Raw genomic sequence first — 26,217 nt, 5'->3', positions numbered from 1 at the left:
ATGAAGATTAACCCATCCAAGTCACGCAGCATCTCAGTGGTGAAGGGTGTGCTCGCTGATTTGCAGTTCTTCATTGGAGATGAGCAATCCCCACTATATTCGAGCAGCCAGTCAAAAGGAAGGCAATATGATGCAAGTCTAAGAGATAAAGACCAGGTGAAGCAGTTGTGCAATGACATCAAAAGAGGCCTACTGGCGATTGACAATACCCAACTTCCTGGGAAGCTCAAGTCCTGGTGCCTCCAGTTCGGCTTACTACCCCGGGTGATGTGGCCCCTGGCAGTCTATGAGGTGCTCATCTCAACAGTGGACAAGCTGGAGAGAAGAGTCACTGGCTACATAAAAAAGTGGCTTGGAGTTCCACGCTGTCTCACCACCATAGGCCTTTACGGTGACAGTATCCTCAAGTTGCCCCTTACCAGTCTTACAAAGGAGTTCAAGTGTGCCAAAACACGACTGCAGTTGACCTTGAATGAATCCAAAGATCCAGTGGTTAGGGAAAATGCACCAACATTGGTTTCAGGGCGCAAGTGGACACCAGCAAGAGCAGTTGAAGAGGCAACAGCAGCTCTCAGACATGCTGACATTGTGGGGAATGTTCAGCAAGGTAGAGGAGGCCTTGGTCTTATGTCTAGTCGCCTTGCCTGGAGAAGTAGGCAAGGGTTATCTTGTGACCCAAAGTTGGATTTGAGGCTAGGTATTTCAACAGTTCAACAGGTCAGAAGTGCCAAGCTCCTTGGAGTGATGCTGGACTGCACTCTATCCTGGTCAAATCATATCAGTGATATAGTTACAAAGATGGGAAGGGCTGTTGGTATTTCCAGGAAATGTGCTGGTTTTGCTGATCCACCTCTTCTTTGTCAAATTGTTAAGAGTTTAGTCTTGTGTCATATTGACTATTGTTTTACAGTCTGGGCGTCTGCTGCAAGTGGTGAGATCAGTAAGCTCCAGATTGTCCAGAATAGGGCAGCAAGGCTGGTTCTTGGTTGTTCACTAAGAACCAATGTGAATCAAATGCATGCTTCTCTTTCCTGGCTAACAGTGCAGAACAGGTTGTTGGCTAATACTCTTATATTGTTCAAATCAGTAACCGGTAGTAAAACTCCTGCTTTTCTCATGGCCCAAATAGTTCACAGTAGCACTATACATAATCACAATACCAGGGCATCCAGTGAGGGGCATTTTGTACTCCCTCGTCCCAGGAAGAATGCTTTGCGGAAATCTTTTATTTATAGATCTTTATCGCTCTGGAATAACCTGCCTCAAATTCTCACCAGCATTGAAAGTAAACAGGTTTTTAAAAAGAGAGTAATATTTTATCTGAGTTTTTAAATTAGTTTGCTCATTGATGATTTGTTTGGTTTAATATTGTGTAGTTATATTTAAATGGTAATTATTATTCTGTGACTGTAAATTGTTTGCTTGTTTTTTTATTGATGCTTTTATTTTTTTCTGTATTGTGTAGTTATAATTATATGCTTTTACTTGTAATTGTATTGAATTGTGGACCCCAGGAAGACTAGTGGGTTGTTGAGGCAACCAGCTAATGGGGATCCTTAATAAAAATCAAAATCAAAAAGTGCCACTGTGCCAACACGGAGGAAGATGGTGGTGGAGGAAGTACGGCGTCAGGAAGAGGCCTTGAGATGGGCCAAGGCAGTCACCCTTGGCAAACAGGGTCGGTGGACTCGGTGGGAAGGCGTTGAAAGAAAGAAGTTGAGCTGGAGGGATGTATGGGTCATGGATGCAAGGAGCTTAAAGGCCTACTGAAATGATTTTTTTTTTATTTAAACCGGGATAGCAGATCCATTCTATGTGTCATACTTGATCCTTTTGCGACATTGCCATATTTTTGCTGAAAGGATTTAGTATAGAACAGGGGTCGGCAACCCGCGGCTCCGGAGCCGCATGCGGCTCCTTGACCACTCTGATGCGGCTCAGCTACATGCATGCCGACCCCCTCGATTTTCCCAGGAGACTTATGGATGTCAGTGTCTCTCATAGACTACTCCCAGGGAAAAATAATCCTATTAACACTCTAATTACTATATAAAGGGCGTGCCCTAATTGCACTGCAGTAATTGTCCTCTATAGCATTTACTTACAGCATGCCAGGCCAGCCACATGTTGTATGTTGTTATTACTTGCTCACACAGGAGACAGCAAAGCATAGTTATTCATCAGCCACACAGCTTACACTGACGGTAGCCGTATCAAACAACTTCAACATTGTTACGTTACAAATATGCGCCACACTGTGAACCCACACCAAAAAAGAATGAAAAACACATTTCTGGAGAACATCCCACTGTAACACAACATAAACACAACACAACCATTACCCAGAATCCCATGCAGTCCTAACTCTTCCGGTCTACATTATACACCCCGCTACCACCAAATCCCCCCACACATCAACACCCCCCCCCCCCTCTTCGTGGTTGGTTGAGCGGAAGATTTAGGGCTGCATGGGATTCTGGGTATTGGTACCGTCAGTGTAAGATGTGTGGCTGCTGAGTTAGTAGCCTTGCTGTCTCTTACGTGAGCAAGCTAAAGCTGCATTCCACTTGTGGCCGAGCAGGTAGACTGATTGGGCAGACTGTAGAGGGCGCCAAATGCAGTGTCATCACGCTCTGATATTCGGGAGTCTCCCGGGAAAAATGAGAGGGTTGGCAAGTGTGACGCAAGCGACATTCATCCAAAACTCGCGGGCTGCACTAACATCCAATTCCCACATTAAAGTGCGTGCCGGTGCGTGTGTCTGAGACCCCTGGTTAACATAGCACAAAGCATGTAAGCTTTGTATGCGGTGTTTTTCATTTTAAATTTTAAAAACATTTTTGTGGCTCCCATTACTTTCTTTAATGTGTGAAACTTGCCAAAATGGCTCTTTGAGTGGTAAAGGTTGCCGACCCCTGGTATAGAACAACGTCGATAAAGTTCGCAACTTTTGGTCTCTGATAAAAAAAAACTTTGCCCCTACCGGAAGTCGCGTGACGTTGTCAGTTGTTCACTCCCTCATATTTTCCTATTGTTTTCAACGCAGCTAGAGCTATTCGGACCGTGAAAGTGACGATTACCCCATTAATTTGAGCGAGGATGAAAGATTTGTGGACGAGGAACGTTAGAGTGACGGACTAGAATGCAGTGAAATACATATTTTTTTTCGCTCTGACCGTAACTTAGGTACAAGCTGGCTCATTGGATTCCACACTCTCTCCTTTTTCTATTGTGGATCACGGATTTGTATTTTAAACCACCTCGGATACTATATCCTCTTGAAAATGAGAGTCGAAAACGCGAAATGGACATTACAGTGCCTTTTATCTCCACGACAATACATCGACGAAGCTCTTTAGCATCTTTAGCATGAGCTAACGTGATAGCATCTGTCTCAAATGCAGATAGAAACAAAATAAATAAATCCCTGACTGGAAGGATAGACAGAAGATCGACAATACTATTAAACCATGTACATGTAACTACACGGTTAATAGATCTCAGCCTGGCAAAGCTTAACAATGCTGTTGCTAACGACGCTAAGGCTAACTTAGCAACCGGAGCTCACAGAGCTATGATAAAAACATTAGCGCTCCACCTACGCCAGCCAGCCCTCATCTGCTTTGCTCAGCAACACCCGTGCTCACCTGCGTTCCAGCGATTGACGGCGCGACGAAGGACTTCACCAGATCATCCGTGCGGTGGGTCTGCTAGCATCGGCTAGGCGTCTGCTAGCATCGGCTAGGCGTCTGCTAGCATCGGCTAGGCGTCTGCTAGCATCGGCTAGGCGTCTGCTAGCATCGGCTAGGCGTCTGCTATCCGAGTAAGTGGTCCTTGTATTGCTACAGCCACCTACAACATTATTCTTTGCAGCCTCCATTGTTCATTAAACAAATTGCAAAAGATTCACCAACACAGATGTCCAGAATACTGTGGAATTATGAAATGAAAACAGAGCTTTTTTGTATTGTATTCAATGGAGAAGACATACCTCTGTTCCTCGGGCTACGTCACGCGCATACGTCATCCTTCGAAGGCTTTTTCAACCGGAAGTGTGGCGGGAAATTTAAAATTGCACTTTATAAGTTAACCCGGCCGTATTGGCATGTGTTGCAATGTTAAGATTTCATCATTGATATATAAACTATCAGACTGCGTGGTCGGTAGTAGTGGGTTTCAGTAGGCCTTTAAAGGCCTACAGAAATGAAATTGTCTTATTTAAACGGGGATAGCAGGTCCATTCTGTGTGTCATACTTGATCATTTCGCGATATTGCCATATTTTTGCTGAAAGGATTTAGTAGAGAACATTGACGATAAAGTTCGCAACTTTTGGTCGCTGATAAAAAAGCCTTCCCTGTACCGGAAGTAGCGTGACGTCACAGGTTGTGGAGCGCCTTACATCTGCACATTGTTTACAATCATGGCCAGCAGCAGCGAGAGCGATTCGGACCGAGAAAGCGACGATTACCCCATTAATTTGAGCGAGGATGAAAGATTTGTGGATGAGGAAAGTGAGAGTGAAGGATTAGAGGGCAGTGGAAGCAATTCAGATAGGGAAGATGCTGTGAGAGGCGGGTGGGACCTGATATTCAGCTGGGAATGACTAAAACAGTAAATAAACACAAGACATATACAGTATATACTCTATTAGCCACAACACAACCAGGCTTATATTTAATATGCCACAAATTAATCCGCATAACAAACACCTCCCCCCTCCTGTCCATATAACCCACCAATACAACTCAAACACCCGCACAACACACTCAATCCCACAGCCCAAAGTACCGTTCACCTCCGTAAAGTTCATACAACACATATATTTCCCGAAAGTTACGTATGTGACATGCACATACGGCACGCACGTACGGGCAAGCGATCAAATGTTTGGAAGCCAAAGCTGTACTCACGTAGCGCGTCTGCTATCCAACTCAAAGTCCTCCTGGTTGTGTTGCTGTAGCCAGCCGCTAATACACCGATCCCACCTACAGCTTTCTTCTTTGCTGTCTTCATAGTTCATTAAAAAAATTGCAAAAGATTCACCAACACAGATGTCCAGAATACTGTGGAATTTTGCGATGAAAACAGACGACTTAATAGCTGGCCACAATGGTGTCCCAATATGTCCGCACAATCCGTGACGTCACGCGCAAACGTCATCATACCGAGACGTTTTCAGCAGAATATTTCGCGGGAAATTTAAAATTGCACTTTACTAATCTAACCCGGCCGTATTGGCATGTGTTGCAATGTTAAGATTTCATCATTGATATATAAACTATCAGACTGCGTGGTCGGTAGTAGTGGGTTTTAGTAGGCCTTTAAGCTTTGCCATCAGAGCTACCTACGATGTCCTTCCGACCCCAACCAATCTCCAGCAGTGGTTTGGCGAAGATCCATCAGGCGTCCTTTGTGCTAAGCCAGCCTCCCTCCGACACATACTCACAGGTTGCAAAACCAGCCTCACTCAGGGGCGATATACTTGGCGCCACAACCAAGTTTTGAAGAGCCTTGCTTCCACACTGGAGGTAAAACGATCCAACATCAATGCACTACCACCACCAACATCTAAGATCTCATGGAGAACTACCTTTGTCCGTGAAGGGGTCACAGTTGCCGGGCGCAACGTTAACCCGTCAGAGAGAAGTCAGCTGTGTCCAGCACGCGACTGGAAGATGCTGGCAGATGTTGGCAAACAGCTGATTTTCCCCGCCGAGATCGCCACTACCACTTTGAGGCCTGATCTAGTGCTCTGGTCCCCTTCCCACAAAAAGGCCTTCATTGTTGAGCTCACTGTACCCTGGGAGGAATCCATGGAGGAGGCATATGAGAGGAAATATTTGCGGTATTCCGAGCTGGCCGCGGAAGCTCAAAATCGTGGCAGGAATACTGAAGTCCGCCCTGTGGAGGTTGGGTGCAGAGGCTTCGTGGGAACCTCTACCGCAAAACTGCTGAGGGACTTGGGAGTCAGGGGTCAGTGCCTGCGTACAGCCATCAAAGCCGCATCTGAAGCAGCCGAAAAGAGCAGCCGGTGGCTCTGGCTGAAGAGGAATGACCCCAATTGGGCCCCCAACTAGTGCATCAGGAGGTATGCGGTTAGGCAAAGCTGACTCAGGGAACCAGACGCACCTGCCATGCATAGTTCCCTGATAGGTCTGCCAACAAGGTGACTTTCATGGCTAATTGGGCTTGGGTCGCAAGCTCAGGTCTGATCATCCTGTAGCTGGCCGCCTCTGGAGAGGGTGTATAGTGTTAAAGGCCGAAACACCCAATGACCCAGAGGAACACTACTGATGATGCGCACCCGTAAATTTTATCCGTCAGGTCTTCCATTCACGTTCACTGTTCTAGTCATTTTAATGTGTTAAGTAATTTTATGCATTTGTGTTTCGCACAAGAGGTAGAACATCTCACTCTGTGTTTTCTGGACTCTATCGTTTTCTTGTATGAGTATAACCGGTGGTCTTTTCCTCTGCGTCATGTGGATTTTATGGAACACGGCCGACACCATGTGTTGCTGTTCAGATGCACTTTACTGATAATACTGAGAATACAATTGTCAATAATTTTCTGCCAATCGCCAAGCCCCTCTCCCGTTATCGCGGACAAAAGAGCAGTAGGAAGGCGTGTCCAATGCATATAAAAAGACAGGTGTCACAGTAATTATTGCAGTAGGAGGGACAACGAGACAATGGTTCTACATTAACAAAACATCAAACAATCTTCAGGTATCTACATGTAACTTACCGTATTTTCCGCACCATAAGCCGCACCTAAAAACAACAATTTTTCTCAAAAGCAGACAGTGCGGCTAATAACCCGGTGCGCCTTATATATGGATTAATATTCATATTTATTTTCATAAAGTTTAGGTCTCGCAACTACGGTAAACAGCCGCCATCTTTTTTCCCCGTAAAAGAGGAAGTGCTTCTTCTTCTACGGTAAGCAACCGCCCCCATAGAAGAGGAAGCGCTTCTTCTTCTACTGTAAGCAACCGCCAAGGTGAGCACCCGCCCCCGTAGAAGAAGAAGCTCGCGGATATTTAATTTCATTTGTTTTTCTGTAAAGACAACAAAATGTCTCCTACTAAGAGACACGCGTACAAGGTTCCACTGACTTTTGATATTCATGTGAACCGCACTGTGGATACAACGGGAACACGTACGGTGAATATTCGCACCACAGGGAATGAGAAGTCGTCCTACTGTGGTTCTAGCTTGCCATGCTAACGGCCAGAAACTTCCACCCACGGTGATATTCAAAAGGAAGACCTTGCCAAAAGAGAACTTTCCAGCCGGCGTCATCATAAAAGCTAACTCGAAGGGATGGATGGATGAAGAAAAGATGAGCGAGTGGTTGATAGACGTTTACGCGAAGACACCGGGTGACTTTTTTCACGCAGCGCCGTTCCTGTTGATCTACGACTGCATGCGCGTCCACATCACAGATGGTGTCAAAAAACAAGTGAAGCACACCGAAGAAGAAGAATTCGAGGGATTTGTAGATGAGTAATAACTTCAGAAAGTGAGCTTTAAATGTTTATTTTGTGTGTTGCGTGACACTAACGTATGAGCAACGTTGAGTTATTGATGTTGCTATTGCTCTGCACTATTTTGAGTGTTACTATTTTTGTGATTGCACATTTGCACATTACATTTTGGGAGTGAACAGAGTTGTTAGAACGCTGGTTTGTAATATATTATTAAAGTTTGACTGACCTATCTGACTGTTTTGTTGACATTCCCTTTAGCGTAGCGTAGGTGCGGCTAATGGCACGGGGCGGCTAATAGGTAAACAAAGTTTTGAAATATTCCGTTCATTAAACGTGCGGCTAATAACACGGGGCGCCTTATGGTGCGGAAAATACGGTATACACTTTGTGTAATTATAACAATAATAAAACATTATCAAATACATTATTTACATGACATAATTGTTACATATATTTTGCATTAGAAATGTTTGGTTAAGTACCTAGTAAATTAATGGAGGAGTTTACAATACCTTCTTTTTGGTACCCTTAGAAAAAGTTCACTGAGATGTCTTCCTTGATCATCCTTGTGATCTCTGACTGCGTTGAACAGCTCATGACAAACAGCAATCTAAACGACACACGCTTGTTAGCTTTGGGGAAAAAACAGAGAGAAATAAATGCCATACTCCAAGACACACCGTATCTACAGGAGGAACACTGGCGACCCTTCTTCTTTTACGACCACTTCCAGGAGTAGAGGCGTCGTCAAGATCTCCTCCTCCGCTGACACTGCTTGACGGGGAAGTGGCTCTTGTCCTCTTCGCTAACATAGCTCCCCGCTTTGACGACAGGCTAAAAATAAAGAAACAATGTCAACTTTATTTTGAAGTTACGTGAATTATATTTATATAGCGCTTTTCTCTAGTGACTCAAAGCACTTTACATAGTGAAACCCATTATCTAAGTCACATTTAAACCAGTGTGGATGGCACTGGGAGCAGGTGGGTGAAGTGTCTTGCCCAAGGACACAACGGCAGTGAATCGGATGGCGGAAGAGGTGATCGAACCTGGAACCCTCACGTTGCAGGCACGGCCACTCTACCAACCGAGCAATGCCGCCCGGAACATGCAACGAACATGCTTGTTTAGTAAAATACGTTCTCGTTTATTTTAATGTGAATAAAAGAAAGATGCTAAGAGGCTGGGAAAGTTAGCATTAGCATCACTTGAATGTATCAAACAAAGCACAGTTAGCATGATTCTCCCCCGCTAATCTGTGGCTTCACAACAAATAATTCACCGAAACGTGTTTTTGGTATTCACATGAATCTAAATAGTCCAAAATTAGTTATAAATATCCAACATTACCACAAAATCAGCAAAGAGACCAGTAATTCCCTGAGAAGACTAGCGGTGGGTTAGCTTGTGTTTGAAAACTCCTAACCGGAAGTTAGTTGAGCTCCTTTTGCGTCTTTTAGAAAGCGCCGAATGAGCAGTGCTGCTCCCTACATTTTCGGAGCGGCACTGCAATAGCAACCAGGTTCTAAAATGGAAGAAACCTTGGAGATTTTTTTTATTTTGTATTTTATTTTTTTATTTTATAAACCTCTATTTATAATATACAATCAAAAAAATAATAATAATCAAAACAAGTAAAGAAATAGTACAAAAACAGTACAAAACAGCGCCAGGGGGTTGTAAACTCAATTAAGTAACTAAAATAGAATGCAAAATATATATATGTAACAAAATATAGGAGGTGGGGGGGCCACAGTTTAGGTGACCACAGATGCTGCGCTCGGGACCCGGGGTGGACCACTCATCTGTGCATCAGTTGGGGACGTCTCTGCGCTGCTGACCTGTCTCCACTCAAGATGATCTCCTGCTGGCCCCACTATGGACTGGACTCTCACACTAATAACTAGATCCACTCGACGTCCATTGCACCGGTCGCCCAGGGGGGAGGGTCCCCACATCTGCGGTCCCCTCCAAGGTTTCTCATAGTAGCCCATTGGGTTGAGTTTTTCCTTGCCCTGATGTGGGATCTGAAGTGAATTATATTTATATAGCGCTTTTCTCTAGTGACTAAAAGCGCTTTTACATAGTGAAACCCAATATCTAAGTTACATTTAAACCAGTGTGGGTGGCACTGGGAGCAGGTGGGTAAAGTGACAATCATTGGTACTTTAACTTTAACTTTAACAACGGCAGTGACTAGGATGGCGGAAGCGGGGATCGAACCTGGAACCCTCAAGTTGCTGGCATGGACACTCTCCCAACCGAGCTATACCGCCCCGAGCCGAGGATGTCGTTGTAACTTGTGCAGTCCTTTGAGACACTCGTGATTTAGGACAATATAAATAAACTTTGATTGATTGTCTTTGAAATGTAAAGCCTATAGGCTCACACAAGTTCCGTAAATAATCCAAATTTAGAACACTGCATCATAGTTTTCACAGCTTTTTGGTCGTTAGAGGTAGAAAGCATTTTAAAGTAGAGTTCTAATTGTTTTTTAAATGCACAAAAAAACAGGTCGGGTATTGAGAAACTTCCATCCATCCATCCATCTTCTTCCGCTTATCCGAGGTCGGGTCGCGGGGGCAGCAGCCTAAGCAGGGAAGCACAGACTTCCCTCTCCCCAGCCACTTTGTCCAGCTCTTCCCGGGGGATCCCGAGGTGTTCCCAGGCCAGCCGGGAGACATAGTCTTCCCAACGTGTCCTGGGTCTTCCCCGTGGCCTCCTACCGGTCGGTCGTGCCCTAAACACCTCCCTAAGGAGGCGTTCGGGTGGCATCCTGACCAGATGCCTGAATCACCTCATCTGGCTCCTCTCGATGTGGAGGAGCAGCGGCTTTACTTTGAGCTCCCCCCGAATGGCAGAGTTTCTCACCCTATCTCTAAGGGAGAGCCCCGCCACCCGGCGGAGGAAACTCATTTCGGCCGCTTGTACCTGTGATGTTGTCCTTTCGGTCATAACCCAAAGCTCATAACCATAGGTGAGGATGGGAACGTGGATCGACCGGTAAATTGAGAGCTTTGCCTTCTGGCTTAGCTCCTTCTTCACCACAACGGATCAATACCGCGTCCGCATTACTGAAGACGCCGCACCGATCCGCCTGTCGATCTCACGATCCACTCTTCCCTCACTCGTGAACAAGACTCCGAGGTACTTGAACTCCTCCACATGGGGCAGACTCTCCTCCGCAACCCGAAACTTACACTTATGAATAAAACTTAGCCAATAGTATAATGAGGTCGCAAAGGTAAAATTCCTTTTCAAATTTTTTTTCATACAGTGTGAGAAATATTCTACTTTGATGCCGTAAGACTTTATCACATGACGTCAGTTGATTTGTTTCCCTTTTATTTACATTGTCAACTTAGTGGCATTATTTAAAGTTAAAGTACCCATGATTGTCACACACACACTGGGTGTGGCGAAGTTATTCTCTGCATTTGACCCATCACCCTTGACCACCCCCTGGGAGGTGAGGGGAGCAGTGAGCAGCAGCGGTGGCCGAGCCCAGGAATCACTTTTGGTGATTTAACCCCCAATTCCAACCCTTGATGCTGAGTGCCAAGCAGGGAGATAATGGGTCCCATTTTTTTAGAGTCTTTGACCTAAAATAGTGATCCTGCACACGAAAAAGATCAATGGTATTGTCATTGTATGCTATGTAAACACACTTCCATCATTAAAAGTCCTGCTTCTTAATTTTTTCCCACAGCCCTTTGTTTTGAAATGGACCGCTCCTCATGTCCAATCCTGCGGTTTGTTGCTGTTCACCTGCCGTTTTCGTGCAGAAACATTCCTGCGTGTTCCCTTCGTGATAAAGTGATTTCATGCTGCACTTTACGTCCACAGGAGACGCGAGCTGGTCTTGACGTCAGGAGGAGCGCAAGCGGCGCTGCGCACATGCAAGCCCGGCCAGCAGCAGCACATCCCGGAGGCAAGGAGCGCACATCCCGGGCACAGATCGCCATTTCGGTACGTTTATTATCCCTCGTTATTATTTGACGTCATGCATGAAGATTTTAAAAAAAGATGCAGGCTTGCTTTGCGTGCCACATCTTTGAGTGGTGCAATACACCCACAATGCATTTGCTTTTTTTTTTCTTCTTTCTTCCTGCACGCTATTCCTCCCATGCCACTGCACATGCATGACTATTGTATTCAAAAGCAGATTTCTGTAAATAGAGTTTGATAAGAAACACTATCTTGCCAGTAATAATGTGAAACACAGAGGAGGTTTCAAGCTGCCCCATCCCTTCTATTGAACATATATGTTTTCTTCTTACTGTTTGTCCTACTTTAGCTCTTATTCGATAGTGCCTTTTTGTTCCCACCACCGTGCCTGTCAGCACAAACAGAGCCACTTTGATGACACATATGTTAAGGATTTTTTTTGTTTTAAATGATTTGGCCTTTGCACACCATAATGGATGTGGAGTGAAATTATCAAGATGTGATTTTTTTTTTCAAACAAATATATCGGAATATTTTTCAACAGGCTTTTCACTTGTGAGGTCAAAAGTGAAGGCAGCAAATGAAGGCCTGCAGGAAGCGTCTGCAGGCGTGTGTTCGTCCATGCAGGCTGCTCACTTCAAACAAAACATAACCAATATTGGTAACACTTTAGTGTGGGGAACATATTCACCATTAATTAGTTGCTAATTAACATGCAAATTAGTAACATATTGGCTCTTAATTAGTCATTATTAAGTACTTATTAATGCCTTATTCTGCATGGCCTTATCATACAACCTAACCCTAACCCTCTAACCCTAACCCCAACCCCAACCCTAACCAAATAACTCTGAATTACGTTTTTGTTACTTAGAATATGTTCCCTTAGTGTCCAAATAACTCTAAATTAAGTCTTTGTTACTTAGAATATGTTCAAAGTGTTACCCAAATATTAGTTTGTTAAACAAATACGATGGTTTTCTTCACAGTTCTGTCAAACGTCTAAAGACTTTTCTGAAAGTGTAAGTACAGCAGCTGTAATTCTTACATATACAAATGTTCTATTTTATTGAAACCTATTAACTAAACGCTAAAAGTCACTTCAATTACATGCTGATTGTTTTAGTTTAGATCTAATATAGAAGTTGTCAATAGTGATCACTATTTATTTTTATTATTAGTTTATGGACAATAGCTATAGCATTATTCACACTAAAAGCTAATTTCCATTAGGTAAACATTAAAAGTGGCCACTATAGACAGGTGGCCACTATAAGCAGGTTGGCAGCCATTTTGAGTCTGGGTTTGTGGTGGGTGGAGTCATGATGAACTCACACATTAATATGAATATGACAGGAAGTGGCGACTTGTCCAGGGTGTACCCCGCTTCCGCCCGATTGTAGCTGAGATAGGCTCCAGCGCCCCCCGCGACCCCGAAGGGAATAAGCGGTAGAAATTGGATGGATGGGATGGTGTTGGATTAATTAAACACAAGGGATGAGGCGCTCGTGATGGCGATGATCCGTTAAGAGTAGGGAGCTGCTGCTTGCTGATTGGTTGAAAGTTTGACAACAAACGAGGGCAAGTGCTCAATGATGATATGATAATGATATGATAATTTAATTATATGATAATTTAATAATATGACGTGTATGCATACATAAGTGTAGTCAATACGACAACGCCCGCCCCGTTTGACAACATCTCTAGTAGGTTTATGTAAACTCCAAGTGAGCGTCATCATTCATTACTGTTATTCATGCAATTAGTCAACCTAAATATTCATAACAAGAAAACAAATCATAATGTAGCAAGTTTATCCTGAAAAGAGTAAACAATGAACTAATAACAAGTCAGACTCAATCTATCAACATAATTGCAGCGCATTTTCATAATAATGTTGCCATATGGAGTAACAAAAAATATTCCTGGACTCACAATAATGACTTTATGAATCATGCATGTGGTCGCTATTGACAAGATGGACTGTATTTGGATTCTTGATTCAAATAAATTCTCACAATGTTTTTATTGGTATAGAAATATTAATAACATCTTTTCAAAACAGGTTTAAAGCTCCTTTACTTATTTTAATATTAATTACAATAAATGTATTAATATATTTTGTAACGGATCTATTAATATCTATTATAAGAAATTAATTAATTTTATTATAACGATGTATTAATATCCATTATAATGGATCAATTAATATATTTTCTGTAAGATATAGTAATATCTATTTTAACGGTTATATTAATATCTATTTTATTGGAACTATTAACATACAGTATATTATATGTTAAAGTGCAAAGTTAAGCATGAAATCACTTAATCACGAGGAGAACATGCAGGAAAGTTTCTACACAAAACGGCACTGAATGGCAACACATACCGCATACATAAAATGCACAATTGTATTTACAGTTTTTATTTGTAATATTAATTTCAGTAAATGTATTAATATATTTTGTAACACAAAACTAGCACTTAATATCTATTATAACACATGTATTAATATTATTATAAAAAATATATTAATATTTATTATAATGGATCTATTAACATATATTATAAATGATAAATGGGTTATACTTGTATAGCGCTTTTCTACCTTCAAGGTACTCAAAGCGCTTTGACAGTATTTCCACATTTACCCATTCACACACACATTCACACACTGATGGCGGGAGCTGCCATGCAAGGCGCTAACCAGCAGCCATCAGAGGCAAAGGGTGAAGTGTCTTGCCCAAGGACACAACGGATGTGACTAGGAAGATAGAAGGTGGGAATTGAACCCCAGTAACCAGCAACACTCCGATTGCTGGCACAGCCACTCTACCAACTTCGCCACGCCGTCCCTAACGGATTTATTGATATACAGTATATCATAATGAATGTATTAATATATGTTATAATGGATGTATTAATATATAAGATAGGATGGACTTTATTTATGATAATATATGTATTAAAGTCTATTATAATGTATGTATAAATATATAGGATAGGATAGGATAGCCTTTATTTATTATAATGGATGTATTAATATCTACTATAATGGATGTATTAAAGTCTTTTATAATGTATGTATTAATATATAGGATAGGATAGGATAGAATAGACTTTATTTATTATAATGGATGTATTAATACCGATTGTAAGGCAGCATATACTGTGTGAAGTACAAATAGAATGATGGACTTTATTATACTGTACCGTAAATATTAGTATGCTAGTTACAGTACATCACAAAAGTGAGTACACGTCTCACATTGTGATATTTCCTCAGTGCAGTACAGTAGAAAATAAACTCGGATGTACTCATGGTTTTCTCCTCAGCGCCAACATGCAGCACTCATGCAGCCCCACCCCCACCATGCTGGACAGTTATTAACGCTCACTTGTGTTGGAGACAATAATGTTTGTATTGACTCGGTGGACAGTAAGGGGCCTAATCTACTAAAGGTTTGCGTGTATGTACTAAAACACGTGCAAACTTCATAGCATATGCAGAGCTGATCTACTCAACTTGTGTGCAGAGGATTGTCCCTTAAATGAGCAGAATAAGGAGTGCAATCCATTTGGCGTGTCTGTCTTCATAAATATGCACAATATATGCTGATCATCAGATCATACATTACTGGAAAGAGAAAATAGAAATATTGTATAATCATTCAGAATGCACAGTGTGATCTATTAAGACTAAAACTATTCTGCGGGCACAATTTTGCACCTATATTTAGCACCTCTGAATAGTATGTGCAAACTGACACAGTTACGCACACGGCTGTAAGAAAGGAGTTGATCGCGCTAGAAAGACAGACGCTGCACAGAGAATCCTTTGTCCTACGTGTGTGTGTGTGTGTGTCAACATATTTGGACTGTCATAATACAAAATATTAGACATAATTTCTATTCAGCAATATAATTTTATAATTTTATTGCTGCTGGATGACTTAAGGGGCTGAATAAAACCAATTAAATGAATGCGTTTTGGTGTCTGCTTCTGCTTTGGCTTAATTTTTCTCATATAAAAAATGTTGTATTTTATATATATATATATATATATATATATATATATATATATATATATATATATATATTATGTATTATTAAATATATTATTTTAATGTAGCTCCTATATGAAAAAAAAACACCTTGTAAAATGCATTTTCTTGCGTTTGGATCAATCCAGATGCATGAATGGACTCTTGTTATGATGGTCCACCACCTCCCTGCAAAATAGGTTCCTGGATTACCATTGTATATTACATAAAAAAGGTGTTATTTACTGTCAGGTTCAAACACTGATGACATCTATTAAACAAGACAAGAAGCAAGGAATCAAACAGAGACAGAATTAAACTTGGCTCAATGAGGAGAAACATCTGGACTGTACTATTTGTACAGTTCCACCACACTCTGACGAAAGATTGCACGCCTCCTCTTTTATTTGGACTTTCCCTGATTACATGGCAACAGCTGTTTCTAAGGAAGGGGGGGTTGTAAACAGCCATCGCCTTTGGTTACAGAACAGTTAAAAGAAAAGGTCACCTGAAGGGGAGTCAGGTCCTGCTTCCTCTTCGCTTTGTAGATCTCGGGTCAAGACAATATCTTACAGTGGATTACAATACATCAAAGAAACAGAACACCTTCATGTTGCTTCCCATCCTACACAGTGGAGTTTTACAAGCCCTCTGCCTGGTAGGATCAAAGACAGCTTTTGTCTTCTCGCCGGGAACTCATGGCAACACAAAGTTTTGTGATAACTTAGATACAATTATTCTGACATATACGGTAGTTCAACAACATCACACACAGGTTGGAGAGCGTAATAACATGAATGTGGAGGTAAATTAGTGTTTCCATGGACACAGCCAGCAGTACGCACAAAACCCTCATTACCACTGCGCCACTTTTGCACCAGTAATCATTTGTACATGCAGTTTTAGTAGATCACGCGGCCACTGATATTACAAACAATTTTATAGTTTGCACACGCTGTTTAGCGCCGGATATTTGGATTTTAGTAGATTAGGCCCATAATGTATATTGTTACAAGCTGTACACTGACTATTCTAAAGTGTATTTCCATAACGCAAAGTCAGTCCAATGAAAAGGCATGTTTTCTCCTCACCTGGCAGCTATAGTGTGGCGACCGGTCAGCACGCAGGATGCCGCTGGGAGAAGAAGACAGTGGATGGAAGAAGAAGACGTCCGACATTAAAGAACATTATGACTTCAAAGAAGTGCTGGGAACGTAAGTCGACATATACAGTATGTTGCAGTTATTAATATTTTTCCTGGGTGAAAAACGTCTGCTTTGTGGTGCAAAATCATTACCTGTTGGTGCAGGTCTGGACAAAGGTGCAGTCACCATTTGAGTCATTTTATCAAGAAGAAATAATTGACAGTTATTATTATATTCACAATATGAATATGTGTTTATTTAAATGTTTTTATACAAAAATATTCAATTGCTTTCATTTGAATGACGGGAAAGTCTCTGATTGTTCTGAGCTCCTGGTTCCATGCTAGTGTTGTACAAAGTAAAATAGTGGCAGGAAGAGTTAGCATAGCATGACGCTATAGCAGTGGCGTGCGGTGAGGTTAATGTCTGGTGAGGCACGACTGCATCATCACAGTCAAATTTAAAAACATATGAACCTGCAGTGCAGGTGTACCTAATGTTGTGTCCCTGCAGTCGTTCGCGGATCCTGCAGCGCGAGCATTGTTGTTTTTGCACTTTTTGGCTTCTTGTTGAGTGACTTTTTTTGGGTGGATTCGGTCTTCCACGTGGAGGGTTTGGGTGTGGGCTTTGGTTGGTGTGGCCGCGGTGCTCCCGTCGGGCGGTGCATTCTGCGGCGGAGATGCTTGGCACCAGGAGGCGGGGTTATGATACGAGCCTCACACAGTGTGTCTCCGCAGCAGATTTATGATCGCTCAGCACTAAAAATACGTTACACACATACAGTTGTTGACAAAATACACTGTACATTATATACCTCAGCTAACTAAACTATGGAAATGTATAATATAATTCATATAGCAATACGGTCTCACTGCACAGCAGGCCAGCAGTTAACCGAGTCGCAATCCATGTTGAGGCACAAGTGCCTCAACTGGCTGCTGATCACCGCACCGTCTCTTCTCAGTATTTGAACGGCAAATGTGAAAATAAAAATAAAAATAATCTAAAACTGGTGAAGTTAAATGGAAAATAACTTTAGTATAATCACTGGATACATATAACAATTTAATTAATTTTTTTTTCTTCTTTTTTTTTTCTTTCCATGATGGCAGGTGAGGCCCCGCCTCCCCTGCCTCTAGTGACTGCAAAGCATACTTCTTTAGACAGCAAATGATCGAGACTGACTCAGCAGCATCTCTGCTGGTTGCACTCAAGTACTGCACTTCATTTTGTCTCATTTCTAATTGATTAACTACGATAGTTGAATTGTGAATTAATGCAGGATGAATATGGCAGCAACGTAAATATTTGAACACATACATATATGAAATATTCCAGGGCAGGTTAGATGTTTTTTGTGTGGCCTTGCAGACTTTGGAGGCTCTAAAGTAGGCTCCTGCATTTTGAAGAATGAAGATTTGATTGAAGTGATTTAACTTGTCCATTTGTTATGTGGTCAGCTCAGGTAGGCTCCAATAACTCTGAGATGGATGATGATGAACTCATGCTGATTTTGACCGGTTCAAGGTTTCTCATTGATCCCATTGGGTTGAATTTTTTCTTGCCCTGACTTAGGATCAGAGCCGAGATGTCGTTGTGGTTTGTGCAGCCCTTTGAGGCATTTGTGATTAAGGGCGATATAAATAACTTTGATTGATTGACAGAGTAAAACAACTTGCACTGAGCCTAGTCTATAAAATCCGCTACACCTCCCTGACACCGAAGTACATGTCAAACTACTTCCTTAAATGACCGCCATAACCACAACACCAGGGGGAGCTCCACTAACCACGTTAAACCCAGATTCCGATCTAACAAAGGTCTTAACTCATCCTCTTTATATGCCACATCAATGTGGAATGCACTCCCAACAGGTGTAAAAGAAAGGGCATCTCTATCCTCCTTCAAAACCACAATAAAAGTACACCTCCAGGCAACTTCAACCCCAAACTAACACCCTCCCCGGATTGTTAATAATCAAATGTAAATAATCAAATGTAGATACTTTTTCTTATGCCTTCTGATCTCTCTCTCTCTCTCTCTCTCTCTCTCTCTCTCTCTCTCTCTCTCTCTCTCTCTCTCTCTCTCTCTCTCTCTCTCTCTCTCTCTCTCTCTGTATGTCCACTACTTGCTACTACTTATCCTACCAAGTCAGACCTACACTGTTTCAATATCCATTTCTCTGTTCTCAATTGTTGATGACTGATGATAACAACCAAACCTAACCCTCCACCCCCTCCACACCCCGGATTGTAAATAATGTAAATAATTCAATGTATATACCCTGATGATTATCTTGTGTGATGACTGTATTATGATGATATTATATATCTGATAGTATATATCTGTATCATGAATCAATTTAAGTGGACCCCGACTTAAACAAGTTGAAAAACTTATTCGGGTGTTACCATTTAGTGGTCAATTGTACGGAATATGTACTTCACTGTGCAACCTACTAATACAAGTCTCAGTAAATCAATCAAAATTGATCCAAGTTTTTTATTGAGGGCTTTCTTTTGTTCCAAAATAAAAAAATTATTACAGCAATACAATAATTATTAGTTCCAGGCCTGGCTGTGGTAAATTAATTTACGTGAAGTCGGAATTATGAATTATATTCAGGGTGTTTAAAAAATAGTACGCCAAAGTTATCACTATTATATATTTCAAAAATGAAAACCAATAGACAACCGAGCTTGAACACGTGTTGTACTTAATTTTGAGTATTTACTGTATTTCATGCTTTACAAGTGCTCAACATCAATACGATATGAGAATTCCTCCCAAACGTGTTGATTGCTGCCGTTATTCGATCTTTCATGTCATCGATATTTGTTGGCAACGGTGGAACATAAACTTTGTCTTTAACATACCCCCCACAGAAAAAAGTCATACACATTTAGGTCCGGGGATCTGTCTGTCAGTCTACAACAATGCTTGAGAATTGAATAAATGCATGATTCTTTTTGAATCACCCTGTATTATAATTAAAACAAATTAAACTCTTTGTTACCTCCTAAATACAGTTTTTAACATCATGGGAGCCCTCCAGATGTGCAATAACACCAAAAATATTCACCTTTTTAGTCCAAAATAGTACAAGTACTGTAGGCTTGGAAACTTTTTGGTTAATTAGACTTTTTAAAGATATTATATTGTTTACAATGTTGTATTTCCCCCATAAATTTTCCGCAAATGTAAATATCTTTAAATACACATGAAGGTTGATGCAACGCACTATAGTGTAGTTCAGTGTTTTTCAACCTTTTTTGAGCCAAAGCACATTTTTTGCATTGAAAAAATCCGGAGGCACACAACCAGCAGAAATCATCATATTTTAGTGGCTTTTTCTCTTTTTTTGGTATTTTCCTGTAGCAGTTTCATGTCTTCCTTTGAGCGATATTTCCCGCATCTACTTTGTTTTAGCAATCAAGAATATTTCAGTTGTTTTCATCCTTCTTTGTGGGGACATTGTTGATTGTCATGTCATGTTCGGATGTACTTTGTGGATGCCGTCTTTGCTCCACAGTAAGTCTTTGCTGTCGTCCAGCATTCTGTTTTTGTTTACTTTGTAGCCAGTTCAGTTTTAGTTTCGTACTGCATAGCCTTTCCTAAGCTTCAATGCCTTTTCTTAGGAGTGCTCACCTTTTGTTTATTATTGGTTTAAGCATTAGATACCTTTTTACCTGCACACTGCCTCCCGCTGTTCCCGACATCTACAAAGCAATTAGCTACCGCCTGCCACCTACTGACATGGAAGAGTATTACACGGTTACTCTGCCAAGCTCTAGACAGCACAGACAGTCAACAACAACACATCATTTGCAGACTATAATTACTGGTTTGCAAAAAATATTTTTAACCCAAATAGGTGAAATTAGATAATCTCCCACGGCACACCAGACTGTATCTCACGGCACACTGGTGAGTGGTTGAAAAACACTGGTGTAGTTTATAAATGGCAGTGACATGGCCACCATACTCACTGTACCTTGCAGCTTTAAAATTAAAACATGAATAAATAATTAGATGACTGTATTATAATCATGTTAGCACTTGAGATAGATAGCAATTAGCACTCTAGTTGCCAGCTAGAAATTCTCACACTCGTTGCCAATTAGAAATTCCCACTCTGGTTGCCGGCTAGAAATTGTCACACTAATTGCCAGTTAGAAATTTGCACTCTATTTGCCAGGTAGAGATTAGCACTGTATTTGCCAGCTAGCGAGTAACACTGTTGTTGCATGCTAATTTCCAGCTAGCAAATAGCACCCTGGTTGCCAGCTGGCCATTAGCATGCTAGTTTCCAGCTGACAATCAGCATACTAGTTGCCAGCTAGAGATTAGCACTCTAGTTGCCAGCTAGCGATTTAGCATGCTAATCACTGGCTAGCAATTAGCACGCCAGTTGTCATATAGTGCTTTTGTTTCCATTTAGCCATTAGTGCTGTAATTGGCAGCTTGGGATTCATGTGCTAGTTGTCAGCTAGTGAATAGCATGCTAGATGTCAGCTAGTGATTAGCATGTTAGGTGCCAGCTTGTGATTAGCACGCAGAGCTGCCAAGCCTCACGCTTTGAGCGTGAGAGTCACGCAATTGAATCCGTTCTCACGCCACATTTGACATTTCTCACGCTTAAATTCCCCCATTCTCTATTCTATATATATATATTTTAATAATAATAAACTTTTTTTCTTCGAGTAACTTTGATTGACTGACCAAAATAACCAATCACAGACCAATCCATACGTTTTTGTGTCTAAATTTAGCCAATCACAGAAGGCACCACACAATGTTAACCAATCAGAAGCAACCTAAACCTGCTCAGTGGCCTAGTGGTTAGAGAGTCCGCCCTGAGACTGGGAGGTTGTGAGTTCAAACCCCGGCCGAGTCATACCAAAGACTATAAAAAATGGGACCCATTACCTCCCTGCTTGGCACTCAGCATCAAGGGTTGGAATTGGGGGTTAAATCACCAAATGACTCCCGAGCGCGGCCCACGCTGCTGCTCACTGCTCCCCTCACCTCCCAGGGGGTGAACATGGGGATGGGTCAAATGCAGAGAACAAATTTCACCACACTCAGGGTTTAACTTGGCGTGTCTGTCTCTCACACACCTCAGCGCAGTGTCGCCAAATTGGTGACCTTCTCGGTAAATCTAGAATCTTTCCTACTCCTCTTACTGACTTTCTGTCTCAAAAGCGACTAGCGACCAATCTAGCGACTTTTTGTATATTTTGGAGACATGAAAGCGCATATCATTCTAATGATCCTCAATATACAAGAGATGCTTCCTTGAGCCTTTCCTCACAGGCGGTCTCCTGTCTACTGAATGTCTGCTCAATTTTGTACTGAAAACACATTTTGTTGTACTTTTAAGTTCAATGGCAATAAAGTTATTTTCCATTCTCGTCAGAGCAGGAGATGAACACCCACTCTTTGCAAAGCTGCTGTTGCTTCTGCCTTGGTTTGTAAATGTAAATGTAAATGTTTCATTACTGTCAGGCTTCAAATTAAAAACAACCAATCGTTCATGTTAATGAGCCAGTCAATAGATTTGTTTCGTTTGTGTATCACAACTCTTCAGTCTTTGGATCAAATTTCATACTCTACCATTTAACAATGTAGAAAAAAGAAAAATACAACTAAACTAAGAAACAACAGAAGAAAATTCATTCAGTTATAATTAGAGATGTCCGATATTATCGGCCGATAAATGCTTTAAAATGCAATATTGGAAATTATCGGTATCGTTTTTTTCATAATCGGTATGGTTTTTTTGTTTTTTTTTTGTTTTGGCTAAATCAACATAAAAAACACAAGACAATTAGTGCACCAACCCAAAAAACCTCCCTCCCCATTTACACTCATTCACACTCATTTACACAAAAGGGTTGTTTTTTTCTGTTATTAATATTCTGGTTCCTATATTATATATCAATATATATCAATACAGTCTGCAAGGGATACGGTCCATAAGCACACATGATTGTGCGTGCTGCTGGTCCACTAATAGTACTAACATTTAACAGTTAATTTTACTCATTTTCATTAATTACTAGTTTCTATGTAACTGTTTTTATATTGTTTTACTTTCTTTTTATTCAAGAAAATGTTTTTTATTTATTTATCTTATTTTATTTTATTAATTTTTTTTTAAAAGGACCTTATCTTCACTATACCTGGTTGTCCAAATTAGGCATAATAATGTGTTAATTCCACGACTGTATATATCGGTATCGGTTGATATAATTAAGAGTTATAAATAAATGATAAATGGGTTACACTTGTATAGCGCTTTTCTACCTTCAAGGTACTCAAAGCACTTTGACAGTATTTCCACATTTACCCATTCACACACACATTCACACACTGATGGCGGGAGCTGCCATGCAAGGCGCTAACCAGCAGCCATCAGAGGCAAAGGGTGAAGTGTCTTGCCCAAGGACACAACGGACGTGACTAGGAAGGTAGAAGGTGGGAATTGAACCCAAGTAACCAGCAACACTCCGATTGTTGGCACAGCCACTCTACCAACTTCGCCACGCTGAACAATATCGGAATATCGGATATCGGCAAAAAAGCCATTATCGGACATCCCTAGTTATAATCATAATTTGCCTTTTTTTAACTCACTTTTTATGTCTACCACAATGTTATTCCTCTCTTACAGCATCCATTGTAATCAATCATTCAAGTGAGGCAATGATGTCATCTATCAACGTCTAGCAACTTTAATGACAGCTAATAGCTACTTTCCTCACTGAGGAGTTGGCAACACTAGAAGATGAGGAGAGATCAGAAGAGATTGATGACAGTGAGGACGGAGATATCGAATAGATTGAGGACACAGATGCAGAGGATGAGACAGAAGAGCCAGTAGAGAAAGCTGTGGAGATGATGTCAATTTTTTATTTCTGCTTAATTAAGACTAGCATTAGGAGGCCACGGTGCAGGGAGAGCTGCTGGAGATGAGGACATCAGTGTTAAAGGGGAACTGCACTTTTTTTTTTTTTTAGGAATTTTGCCTTTTCGTTCACAATGGTTATGAAAGACATGACGACGGATATATATTTTTTTTAATGCATTCTATATAAGAAATAAATGCGATTAAAAGTCAGCTTACAATGGAGCCTTTGGGAGCCGTTCTATTCTGCCTATAAAGCCCTTATAAACATCCAAACACCTCCATGAAGGTTTTATATATACACTGTAAGTATATACCGGTATGTAATGTAGTAACGGGCACATTTATATTAGTTCAGTTCAGTTCAGTCCAGTTTCAGTTTATTTCGAACATGCATCCGATGCAATGTAATGCATCACATATTTCCAGTTGTTTCATTACAGCACGTCCGAAAAGGAGTAGGAAGAAGCTTAGCTTATTTAATCCTACTCCTTTTCATACCATACCAATTTTATCCCATTTCCTTGTTCTCTGTAACAGAACGGTGAATAAATAAATAATAAACCATATTAAGTAAACAAATATAAAATACATAAATAATCTTAATCTAAAAAAAAAAGGGTTCAAAATGTTCTTTTGAATCTTATTGGTGCTTTGTTTGATTTATTTGGTTAATCCATTCCCTCATTTAATTCCACATACGGATATGCTAAAAGGTTTTAAGTGTTGTGCAAGCATACAAATGTTTTACTGTAAATTAGATTTTCCTCTAAAGTTATATTTCTCCTCTTTTGTTGAGAAGAACTATTGTACATTCTTGGGTAGCAGGTTATAGTTTGCTTTGTACATCATTTTAGCTGTTTGCAAATGCAACAAATCGTTGAATTTCAATATTTGTGATTCAATAAATAAAGGGTTTGAATGTTCTCTATATCCAACATTATGTATTATTTATAAATAGTTGATTTATATAGGCTAGTAAGGTAAAGTTTTGTACCTGACAAGTTTCGGCTATCTTGCTTCTGCAGCCTTCCTCAGAGGTGTCACGTGATGTTAGTGTGACTGAGGAAGGCTGCAGAAGCAAGATAGCCGAAACTTGTCAGGTACAAAACTTTACCTTACTAGCCTATATAAATCAACTATTTATAAATACACATTAGTAGGCTAAATGAACCTCTTTAACATATTACGTATAAGTCATGGACAGTGCAGTGTCAAAGAATTCCGTTGTTTGGAACAACTGGAACACAAACTGGCCCGCTTCCGCAACCACCTGAGATTCACATTACGTTGCCGAGATGAAAGAGTTGTTCCAACAAGCTTGGGGACCAAAAACCCAATTCCGACGATGAACGCGGAACGAATTGTAAGAAAAGCACGGAATGCCTTGGTGAGAGAAAGAATACGATGCACGGTGAATAAGATCAACAACATAGAAGAGCAGTTAACCGAAAAAAGGAGTGGATTTAAACAACGTTTCCCCCTGGACACGGAAACCGAACGAATAATGAATGAACACCTACAACGTGAGCACGAGAAGGAATTCAAGACAACAAAATACCGTCACATCAGAAAACTTGAGAAGCTAACCTCAGCGAAAAAGGAGGAGGAACACACAGAAAAAAGAGAAAAATGGGTATGTAACCTTTCACAACGCAAATTAACAGTAACGGAAAACAAGGTGTTGTCTCGCGGTCTTAACTTTGCCACAACCCCAATAAACATCCCATACGAAGAATTCATCGTAGCAACAGAGATAGCATGTCATAAATTAACAAATCAAGGCGACAAAGCGGGTTTGCGCAACGAGGTAGCAGGGATACTGAAGACTGCCAAAATAACACACAAAAACACCAGTAGGGAAGAATGGAAAGCTATACAGTCAATAGCCAAAGACAAAACCATCAAAATACTACCTGCAGATAAAGGAAGGACAACAGTCATTATGGACACAAAACAATATGAAAACCAAATGATAGCTATGCTGGAGGATAAAGACACATATGAAGTTGTAAAAAAGGACCCAATAGAAGACAAAAAGAAAAAACTGAAGACTCTACTAAAACCATTAGTGGACGAGGGAAAAATAGACAAGGACAACTACAGTTTTTTAGTACCGACAGCCAGTATCACCCCTAGAATATACGGCACCCCCAAAATACATAAAAAAGACGTTCCACTCCGCCCAATTGTTGACAGTATAGGCTCAGTTACATACAACCTTTCGAAAGCCCTAGTCGAGATAATAAAACCTCTCCTAGGCCAGACGAAGCAACACTGCAAAAACTCAAAGCAGCTGGCACAAGAATTAAGCACTGTAAAAGTAGAATCAGACGAGATACTCATATCTCACGACGTAGTCTCCCTATTCACAAAAACACCAGTGGACGTCACAATAAACATAGTACAGAACCGCCTGAAAGCAGATTCAACACTCCGGAAACGAACAAACCTAACAGTTGAAGACACAGTCCAGTTGTTATCATTCGTAGCCAAGTCTACATATTTCCTGTTCAGAGGGACCATATACAGACAGAAGGAGGGTTTTGCCATGGGGGACCCCCTCTCAGCCATCATGAGTGGTTTCTTCATGGAGGACCTGGAGGCCAAAGCCATAGCCACCGCTCCCGAAGGATGTAGACTGTCCCTCTGGAGGCGCTATGTGGACGAC

The 26,217-nt window shown here is 41.1% G+C and overlaps 1 protein-coding gene and 1 pseudogene across 2 annotated transcripts in view; one reads left to right on the top strand and one right to left on the bottom strand.

Moving 5' to 3' along the window:
* The window catches only part of LOC133651109 (protein polybromo-1-like), a 41,765-nt pseudogene extending 32,819 nt beyond the window's left edge, over positions 1–8,946 (bottom strand).
* A 2,289-nt stretch (positions 8,947–11,235) lies between these two features.
* camk1a (calcium/calmodulin-dependent protein kinase Ia) overlaps positions 11,236–26,217 on the top strand; it is a 46,818-nt gene continuing 31,836 nt past the window's right edge. Inside the window, exons 1-3 of one of the 2 annotated variants that reach the window (XM_062066050.1) lie at positions 11,236–11,246; positions 11,341–11,463; positions 16,590–16,705. In XM_062066050.1, coding sequence (XP_061922034.1) covers positions 16,620–16,705 — 86 coding nt within the window. In that variant the 5' untranslated portion in view covers positions 11,236–11,246; positions 11,341–11,463; positions 16,590–16,619. Of the gene's footprint in view, positions 11,247–11,316; positions 11,464–16,589; positions 16,706–26,217 lie in introns of those variants that run through there. The other variant, XM_062066134.1, reaches the window with a different exon arrangement.

The sequence above is a fragment of the Entelurus aequoreus genome, linkage group LG01 (assembly GCF_033978785.1).
Source record: "Entelurus aequoreus isolate RoL-2023_Sb linkage group LG01, RoL_Eaeq_v1.1, whole genome shotgun sequence".
Lineage (NCBI taxonomy): Eukaryota > Metazoa > Chordata > Actinopteri > Syngnathiformes > Syngnathidae > Entelurus > Entelurus aequoreus.
The sequence above is the reverse complement of the archived record's forward strand: the minus strand, read 5'-3'. Positions and strand labels throughout refer to the sequence as shown.